Source organism: Tachyglossus aculeatus, chromosome 10 (genome assembly GCF_015852505.1).
Source record: "Tachyglossus aculeatus isolate mTacAcu1 chromosome 10, mTacAcu1.pri, whole genome shotgun sequence".
Taxonomy (NCBI): domain Eukaryota; kingdom Metazoa; phylum Chordata; class Mammalia; order Monotremata; family Tachyglossidae; genus Tachyglossus; species Tachyglossus aculeatus.
Window position 1 is genome coordinate 35,642,937 of NC_052075.1, and position 10,336 is coordinate 35,653,272.

Below are 10,336 nucleotides of genomic sequence, written 5' to 3' on the forward strand. Positions count from 1 at the left end.
TCCTCCTCTGTAACACAGTCCATAAACTAAGGGATGCAAACTCATCTTCAATCAATCCATCATGTTTATTTAGCACTTACTATATGCAGAGCACTGTAGTAAGCACTTGGGAGCATACAGTAGAACAGAGTTGGTAGACATATCCCTTTCTCACAAGAAGCTTATAATCTAGGGGAGACAGACATTAATATAAATTAATGTACAATTCAGCAACAGATAGAGACAATTCCTATGCAACAACGGGCTCATAGTCTAGAAGGGGGTAGACAGACATCAAAACAAGTTAACAGGCATCAATAGGAATAAATAGAATTATAGATATTTATACATCATTAATAAAATAAATAGAATAATAAATATGTACAGGTGCATATGTACTTTGGAGACAGACATTAATATAAATGAATGAATTGTTGATACAAATACAAGTGCTGTGGGGCTGTGGGTGGGGTGAATAAAGGGTGCAAATCCAAGTATGAGGGCAATGGAGAAGAGAATGGGAGAAGAGGAATAGAGGATATGTGCTTTTAATAAGGCTCTGAAGGTGGGGAGAGGGATCATCTGTTGGAGAGGAAGAGGGAGGGATTTCCAGGCCAGAGGCAGGAGAGGGGTGAGAGGTCAGTGGTGAGATGGCGTAGTGGATAGAGCAGGGGCCAGGGAGACAGAAAGTCATGGGTTCTAATCCCAGTTCTACCACTTGACTGCTGTGTGACCTTGGGGAAGTTATGTCACTTCTCTGGGTCTCAGTGGGGATTGAGACTGGGAGACCCACATGGGCAGGGACTGTGTCCAACCTGACTTACTTGCATCCTCCCAGTGCTTAGTAGAGTGCCTGGCACGTAGTAAGCGCTTAACAAATACCACAGTTATTATAGATAAGCTCAAGGTACAGCGAGTAGGTTGGCAAATATAGCCTGTAGTCCCTCAAACAGACCACCGGTCCCACCTACTATTAGAAGGCAGGCTTCCCCATCCTAGCAGAAAGCCCTCAGGATTGCCAAGAAAATCTCAGCCATCCTGGAAGTTTCCTTCCTGGAAATTCCTTCTTTAGAAATGAAATATCCGGACTGTGATAGAATAATAAATGGGGCCCTCTTTTTTTGCCCATATAAACCATTTAGAAATAATGTCTTCAGATGTGTTTAACCAGACCCGATCTCCTGAGACTGACCAGACTGGCCAAACGTTATCCAAACACAGTGGGACAGATCTTTTTCCTTGACGCATGCGGCTAGATTTCAGTTAAGTTGTGGTTCCAGCTCTGCAGTCTCACAAGCCAATATGTTACGTGAAGGCACTTGATGTCCTTTATAAAAAATCGAGCAACATCAACTGTCGACTCTTAATAAAGCATCCATGAAGACCAAGGAATGTCAGCAGGGTTCATGTGTTCCTTTGATCTCTCAGGACTGCAGAATCATTCCTGCCAGGGAAACAATCTGTTCCATAGATTATAACGCAGAAAATCAAAAGGAATTCCACTAAAATATTCTCACTCATCGTTGGAAATGATTCCCAGGCTCTGACTCATTCCTGTGAGAGGGATTTGCCAGTGTGCAGTTAACCCTAAATGTCCCCTGGGACTTGGAAAAGAAATATTTTCTTCCTTCTCTGCAGACATCTTTCTCAGGACTCCTGTCCTGCAACACTGTCAGGGTGGGTCCTACCAGGGACTCTGCATACAGTAGACACCCAGTACCATGCCCAACAAACAGTAGATACCAGTACAGTGTCCTGCACACACTAGACACCCAGTGGAAGAGCCCATGATGCAGGGCAGAGAGAAGAAATCCCGCATGGTGGTTGTCAGGGATTAGGGATGTATGTCAAACTGTAAACTCATTGAGGGCAGGGAATGTGTCTGTTTATTGTTGTATTGTACTCAAATGCATAGTACAGTGCTTTTGACTGAATGACAGGATGCAGAGAGGGGTCAGGGGGCAGGATTGGGGAGAGGGGAATCACTGGATCGTCCTTCAGCTAGGGGCACCTAGGCAACCAACATGTTTGTGTGGAAAGGCAACCCTCTAAATGGCTAGCACATTTTGGGTAGGCAACGTATCGATCTATCAGTGGTATTTATTGAGTTCTTACTTTGTGCAGAGCACTGCACTAAGCACTTGGGAAAGTACATTATAACAATATAACAGACACATTACCTGCCCATAATTAGCTTACAGTCTCAACTCTGTTATATTGCACTCTTCCAAACAGTACAGTAAGTACTTTGCACACAGTAAGCACTCAATAACTACCACTGACTGATTGGGAAGGGAATATATCTACCAACTTTGTTATACGGTATTCTTCCAAGGGCTCAGTACATTGCTCTAGGCACAATAGATGCTCAATAAATACAATTGATTCATTCATTCATCCTTTGGCTTAAGGGCCAATTTTCATCGTTAGTATCTCCTCACATGTCCTCTTTCTAAGCTACCTCTGAAGTTCAGTCTCTGAAGTCAACATAAGGAAGAGAGAAATGGGCAGGGAGGGAAAGACGTCTCTATATGTTGCCAACTTGTTCTTCCCAAGAGCTTAGTACAGTGCTCTGCACACAGTAAGCGCTCAATAAATATGAATGAATGAATCAATGTCAACTTGTACTTCCCAAGTACTTAATACAGTGCTCTGCACACAGTAAGTGCTCAATAAATATGATTGAATGAATGAATGAAAAGACAAGATAGAAGGTGACTTATGGCTAAAGGCCTGGGAATCAGGAAGTTAAAGTTCTAATTTCAGCTTTTCTTCATCTTCCCTTGTGGCCTTGGTCTTAGTTTCTGTTTCTGCCAAATGGAAGGTAGCACCATTCAGGTGGGCCTCAGACCTGACACAAAAGCTAGCCTAATGTACGGCCCAGACATATATGAAGGTGGTTATAGCAATCGATCAATCAATCAAAGGTATTTATCCAGTACCATGCATGCTTGGGAAAAGACAATAGAACAGTATAATACAAAAGGCATTGAGGTTTTCTCTAACTAGGCCCTCATTTCCTCCTTTCCCACTCTGTTTCTGTGTCTCCCTTGCACTGGCATTTGGATTTTATTTACCTCTCCTTCAGCCCCACGGCCCCTGTGTACATATCTGTAACGTATTCATTTATATTTATATCTGTCTTCCTCTCTAGACTGTAAGCTCATTGTGGTCAGGGAATGTGTCTACCAACTCTGTCATATACTCTCCCAAGCACATAGTACAGTGCTGTGCACACAATAGGTGCTCAGTAAATACAATTGATTGATTGACTGATTGTAGATGTGATCCCTGCCCACAGGGTGCTTTCAGTCCATCCCCTTTCTCCCCACTACACCGCTGCGTAAAAGTTTCTGAATGTTCTGAAGGAAAACTTTCTCTTTGGGAATAAGCAGAGCAGGTTTTTGGTGAGGCTCATCTTCTTAAAGAGCTGTCCACTATGCTTGACTGCGTCCAGTGGCCCACGTGTTGCCATGGCCTGTTTGTTGCCTCACTCGATATCGCTGTATGGCTAACTTTGACCCAGGGTTCCCACAGAAGTCAGGGGAAATGCAATAATTGGCTCTGAAAAGCAAAGAAGAGATCATACAGGGCCCACCCAGAATCTCTCCCAAGTGATCTATTTTTAGGTCAGTTTAGAAACCACCCACAATGTTGTTCTTGGGGGCCTCTGGCCAAGCACAGTGTCTGAGGTACAAAAACGATATCTACGATATAAACGAGTGTGTATAGAGCTGTCTGTCCTTCTGTTCTGAAAGTGAATTACAGTTAGTTGAGTTTTATCAGAGGCAGTGGTGGCGGTTGAGACTATTTGGGCATAGAAAGGTGCCCCCTGCTGCTATCCATGGTGCCCAGGGCCATTTTCGTCTCCTTCTCAGTGTCCCAGTCTCCCAGAGCCCTCCCCTAATGTATCCCAAAATGCACATTTCAAGGAAGCAAGTCTAAAGAAAAATGGCCTGGTACTTCCCCCTGCACAAACACCCTCTAGAAACTTTTAATGTCCAAGTGTCAAGGAGTGAAGTCTAACTTTTCAGTCCCCTGCCACAAACTTTCCTCCAGTAGTGAAAATTCTTGGTTTACTGAATGTGGGAGGGGATGTTCATCTGAAATAGTAATTCTGCATTTATTAAGCCAAGTGTGCTAAGTATGTGCTAAGTGCTGACGTGGTAGATGAAAGGTTATGAAATGAAATGGAAAAACAACCAGGGCTGGTAACTTGATGAATTTAATGATGCTGATAGAGGGAAGTGAAAAGCAGACACTCTGATTTTGCCAACCCTGGGAAGTCGTGTTCTTTTTTTCTTTGAAAATATCATCGTAGTTAGTTGATATTTGAGACAGCAACACCCCCACTCTCTGACACTGAGGCAGCACTTGGACACACAGGAAACTTTGGGCTGGGATCACTCATCCCTAGAGCCTAGGCATCCACATCTCACTAGACTATAAGCTCCTTGAGGGCAGGAATCAGGTCTGCCAACTGTGTTGTGTTGTACACTCCCAAGCACTTAGTACAGTGCTCTGCATATGGTATGAGCTCAATAAATGCCATTGATTGACCTATTTTTAACAGCTTTTTTAAAGTTCTCACTATATGTGCAAGACAATTTACTAAGGGCCTGTGTAGATACAAGCTAATTTGGTTGTCCCACATGTGACTCACTGTCCCAGTTTATAGATAAGGCAATAGACAAGCAGTGGAGCCAGAATTAGAACCCAGGTCCTTCTGATTCCCAGGCCCATGCTCTATCCACTAGACCGCACTCCTTCCCTAATTGATGAATCAATACTCTGATTAACTGATTGACTAATTTCCTTGCCCTAGGTGGAGTGTGGAAGAGGAGAATAGCATAGACCTGGCCCAAATTCAGCATTCTGGTGCCTGTCCTCAGTGTCTGCTCTTCTTTGCACATAGAACAAATCACCAGGGCTTAGGCTGGAGAAAGACCCATGGTGGAGCCCACCTCAGAGAGAGAGTCTGGAACTTATACTACTACTAATAATAACTGCGGTATTTGTTAAGCACTTACTACATGCCAAGCACTGTTCTGAGTACTGTTGAAGATACAAGATAATCAGAAAGGATACAGTTACCGTCCTACAGGGGCTTTTGCAGTCTAAGGAGGGTGGAAAGCAGGTATTGAATCCCCATTTTACAGATGAGGTAACTGAGGCACAGGGAAGTTAAGTGACTTGCCCAAGGTCACACAGCAGACAAGTGACTGAACTGGAATTAGAATCACGTCCTTTGACTCTCAGCTCAGCCCTGCTCTCTTTCCACTAGGCCTCCCTGCTTCACCCACAGAGATTGGAGTTTATAGAGCACTCATTGCCCACTCCAGAGCATGGGAAAGGCCTGAATAATAATAATAATGATATTTGTTAAGCGCTTACTATATGCCGAGCACTGTTCTAAGTGCTGAGGTAGATACAAGGTAATCAGGCCATCCCACGTTGGACTCACAGTCTTAATCCCCATTTTACAGATGAGGAAACTGAGGCACAGAGAAGTTTACTGGCTTGCCCAAGGTCACACAGCATACAAGTGGCAGAGTCGGGATTAGAACCTACGTCCTCTGACTCCCAAACCTGGGATCTTTCCACTGAGCCATGCTGCTTCTGACCAGAATCTTCAGGTGTTTGCCAAATGTCTTTTCACCCATCAGTGATCCTTGCTGCTGGATCATGGGGAAGACCATCAGAGAAGCACAGTGGCCCACTGGATAGAATCCGGACTTGGGAGTCAGAAGGATCTGGATTCTCATCCCAGCTCCTCCACCTGTCTGCTGTGAGACCTTGGGCAAGTCACTAACTCCTCCGTGCCTTAGTTACCACATCTGAAAAATGGGGATTAAGACTATGAAACAGGGACTGTATCCAACCTGATTATCTTGTATCTTCTCCAGCCTCTGGTACATTACCTGGCAAATAGTAAGTGCTTAGCAAATACCATTAAGACACAAAACAGAATAAAAAATAAATGATAAGGCTGTAGAGGGGAAAGGTTAAGGTCCTGGGTGGCCCACCACTAGCCGTTGAACGTAGGCATTGAGAACGGCAGCCATCATACAATTATTCCTCAGGTCCTAGAATCCCAAACTGGATGTATCAGGAGGCTGTCCCAAGATGGGGCTGACCCAAGAGGGAGCCAAGTCCAGTGCTCTGTGCACAACAAGCTCTGTAACCCGTTGCTGGTAACGCTAATGTCCCTGGGTTCTTAGGGCCCAAGTGGTGCATATTTCTGCCTACTCTCCTGGCTTTCTCCCAGGCTAGGGTTTCAAAGGGACCCACTCTCTATCTGAAGCCCCCGGAGTTCCAAAAGTTGGTGGAATTAATTGACCCCTCGCCCTCGCCAGCCTAACCACCCTCGTCATTCTTCTCTCCCTGTCCAGATTGACTTCGAAGACGTGATTGCCGAGCCTGAGGGCACACACAGCTTTGACGGGATCTGGAAGGCCAGCTTCACCACCTTCACCGTGACAAAATACTGGTTTTACCGCTTGCTCTCGGCCCTCTTGGGCATCCCCTTGGCCCTTCTCTGGGGCATCTACTTTGCCATCCTCTCCTTCCTGCACATCTGGGCCGTGGTGCCTTGCATCCGGAGCTACCTGATCGAGATCCAGTGTATCAGCCGTGTCTACTCCATCTGCATCCACACCTTCTGCGACCCGCTCTTCGAGGCCATCGGCAAGATGTTCAGCAACATCCGAGCCACAGTCCAGAAAGAAATCTGAATGACGGTCCCGCCGGCTTTAGCGTCTCCCTCTCCTCCCCTTGATCTAGGCCCCTGCCTCAGGCCTCTCGTGGCCTCTTCCAGCCCCAAACAAAGAAATCACCAGTTCGGTTTCCAATGTTGCTATCTGTGTCCCCGGCCCGCTCCTGGATTCCCCTTGGCCCATTCCCAGAAGTCGGGCTTACCCGCAGGCCCGATGGCCATAGTCCTGCTTCCCTTTTGGGCCGGGGTGGACAGTTTGGAGGGTCACTTCTGGTAGGTGCCCCCGGCACCAGGTGAGTGGCTTTCCATTCCACCAGTGAGCTGCCACCACAGGAAACCCAGGACTCGGGGTGAGAGGGTGCAGGTAGACTGGCCTTGTCCCTTGTCTTGGCCACGGGCAGTCAGTAGGTGTTGGCTTCCAAAGCCCAAGCAGAGTGCCTGACAACCATTAACCAACCTCCTCCATTCACTCGCCCCCTCAGCCTGCTAAATCCTGGCACTTTCCCCGCAAGACCCACACCAAAGTCAGGTGTTCCCCTTCAGAGCCCCTCCCGTCCTCCCTCCAGAAGGCTGGATGACTATTCGTCAGCCACTTCCGACTGGGAGCGAGGTCTCCAAAAGGATCCCAGGGGGAAAATCCCAGGGCCTTATTACTGGGTGTCAATTGTGACTCTGGGGCTCCGGGCTGGAGGGCCTACAACTGGGCTTTGGCCACATCGGCCTTCCCTGGAGAAAACGTTCTTCCCAGAGGTGTGCGGGTTTGCCCCAGGAGGGAATCAGGATGTGTTCCGGGGAGGACACCCACCTGAGCCATCAGTGAGAGAAGCCGGCACTGACAATGACAGCATAGGACTGTTAGCCACTTCGTTCCTGAGTCAGGCCCGCAGGCCATCCAGCCCAGCTCTCCATTTCCCTAGCAATGAGATGCTTAGGGGAATTGGCTCTGGTCACCTTTTCTGCACCTCGACCCTCATGGTTTGGGGCGGACCATCTGACACCCGCCCCCCTCAACTCTCCCACTCACCATTCTTAACTTTCCTTATCTCAGCAAAGGAAGATCAGCTTGCCATTAACTTACAGACTGTCTGCCAGTCATCCAGACTAACCCATCAGGGAGTGGTTTCTAAATGCAAGCTGGTGCCCTGTACTGGCAGCTGATCAGCCAATCCCCGAGTGTTCCCAAAGGTGGTGGGCTGGGCCTGGGAATAGTTGGGAAAACGCGGACCTTGGTCACCTGTTGCCGAGCCCGTGACCAGGGAAAGTGTTTCCCGGTGCTCAGACACCGCTGTGTGCCTGCGAGTGGCTACCAGCCACTTGCAGAAGCTTCCAGAAAACAGGGAGCTAGGTCATTTTGCTGGCCTAAATTCAGCTTCTCCTGAACCCAAACTGAGGAATTTTACCCATGAACCTGAGCTGTACAAAAAGCCGCCTAGTCCAGCCGATATCTTGACTTCCAACCTTGCTGACCCCTCTCCCTTCTGCATGTCCCGGGCTTTGTCTCTCTTGTCTTTGCCAGGGCAGCCTGCTCACTGAGAGCAGCTTCCCTCCCTTTAGCTCCTACCAACCTATTAAATAACAGTTAAGACAGACACTGGCATGGAAATCATTTTACTTTTTTTACCGTGTACATAACAGAAACTGTACTATTTTCGATATTTTTCAGAGTAAAACACATCATGTCAAGAATGTAAACCTAAAATAGGCTTATCTTCCTCTGAGGAAAGTAACTTTGGAATCACCCTGGTGATCCCACAGGTAAACTGTGTATCCTGAGCAATGTCTGTTCACTTAGAAATATAGGCCCTAATCCCCCCACGGATTGTCAATCCAGGGCATTTACAGCCATAGTGTATGCTTACTGATATATTTGACACTTTTTTTATTCTGCATGTACTGTAAATGCTGCGTTTCTGCACAATAAAAATGTTTTAACAGTAGTTCCAGTTCAGGAGCCTGAATTATTACTATTTTTGTTATTTATTATAGTCCACTCAGGAGAACTCCTAATTCACACTCTGCACTCAGAAGTGAGATCACACAGGGTGAGAAAGAGGGCCCTGCTGATTCCAGATACCTCAGCCCACTAATGCAGCAATTCCGGAGTGAAATGCGGGATCCAAATGGGGTAGGTTATCCCCATTGAACTGAATGGTCCAGCATCCTAATGTGGCATTTTCCCCCGAGTTTTTCATAGTCAGGGGCCCCAGGGATGGGCACTTGCAACACTCACTCATACTGAAGCAACCTGTGGACCGTAGATGGATTTGATACTTAGCATTTAGTATGACACTGTGGCCACAGTAAGTGCTCAACAATTACCACTGATTGGTTTGTCAATCCCCAAGGGTTTACTGTTGCAGGTTCCGTGATCAAGGGTGGGTGGGGACCTGGGCAGGGAGGGATCCAGATGTGTGGAAAATTCCATTCTATCATCTGTGAGGTGGTGGTACAATCTGCTGGTGTGTATTGCCAGTGATGGCCACACAGGGGTGAGAAAAATGGAAGCATTTGCAAATCATCTTCAGCATGCAGCCTTGTGGATAATGAATAATAATAATGATGGCATTTATTAAGCGCTTACTATGTGCAAGCACTGTTCTAAGCCCTGGGGAGGTTACAAGGTGATCAGGTTGTCCCACGGGGGGCTCACAGTCTTCATCCCCATTTTACAGATGAGGGAACTGAGGCACAGAGAAGTTAACTGACTTGCCCAAAGTCACATAGCTGACAATTGGTGGAGCCGGGATTTGAACCCATGACCTCTGACTCCAAAGACCGTGCTCTTTCCACTGGGCCATACTGCTTCTACAAAACCTCTGGTTTTTTTTAAATGGTATCCGTTCAGCATTTACTATGTACCAGTCGCTGTACTAAGCACTGGGGTAGATACAAGTTAATCAGGCCCCTGTCCACCATAGGACTCACAGTCTTTAATTCCTGTTTTACACATGAGGTAACTGAGGCACAGAGAAGTAAAGTGAGAATTATGTGCAGAGCACTGTACTAAGCACTTGGGAGAGTACAGTATGACAATACAACAGACAAATTCCCTGCCCACAACAAGCTTACTGCCCAAGGTCCCACAGTAGACAACAAGCAGAGCTGGAATTAGAAAGCAGGTGCTTCTGATTCCCAGACCCATGCTTTATCCAGTAGGCCATGCTACTTCCCTGCCTGAGCTAAAATAGCAGTAGTAGTAGTAGTAATAGTAATAGTAGTAGCAGTAATAATAAGAGGGTTTATTAAGCATTTCTCTGTTCAGGGTAGACCTTACCCCTTCAGGTGCTCTCACTCTAAGAATGAGGTGGGGAAGGGTTTGAACCCAGGCAAAGTAGGAAAGATGAAATAATAATAATGCACAACAACATAAAATATCAAGTTCGAAGTCCAGTGACAAAGAGGATCCCAGGTGGTCAAGAGCCCAGGCACAATCCAAGCTTCCGACATTTCTAAAATGCGCTGAGGCTCCTCTTGCTGCTGTTGCTGCTTCAATCCCCAGGGACTGGCAGGCACAAGGTGTGAGGAAGGAGTGGGCCTGAGGCGGTACAATAGGAAGGTGGCAGGGGCTATCGGCAGTTTGGTTGGAAAAGGCTGAGGGGAACGTTGACAGCTAAGGCTCCCTGCATGATTTTCCAAGATTCC

The 10,336-nt window shown here is 46.9% G+C and overlaps 1 protein-coding gene across 1 annotated transcript in view; it reads left to right on the forward strand.

The window, feature by feature from the left end:
- The window catches only part of CAV1 (caveolin 1), a 38,179-nt gene extending 29,548 nt beyond the window's left edge, over positions 1-8,631 (forward strand). Inside the window, exon 3 of the mRNA XM_038753165.1 lies at positions 6,372-8,631. Coding sequence (XP_038609093.1) covers positions 6,372-6,713 — 342 coding nt within the window. The 3' untranslated portion in view covers positions 6,714-8,631. The remainder of the gene's footprint in view (positions 1-6,371) is intronic.
- Positions 8,632-10,336: the final 1,705 nt, after the last annotated feature.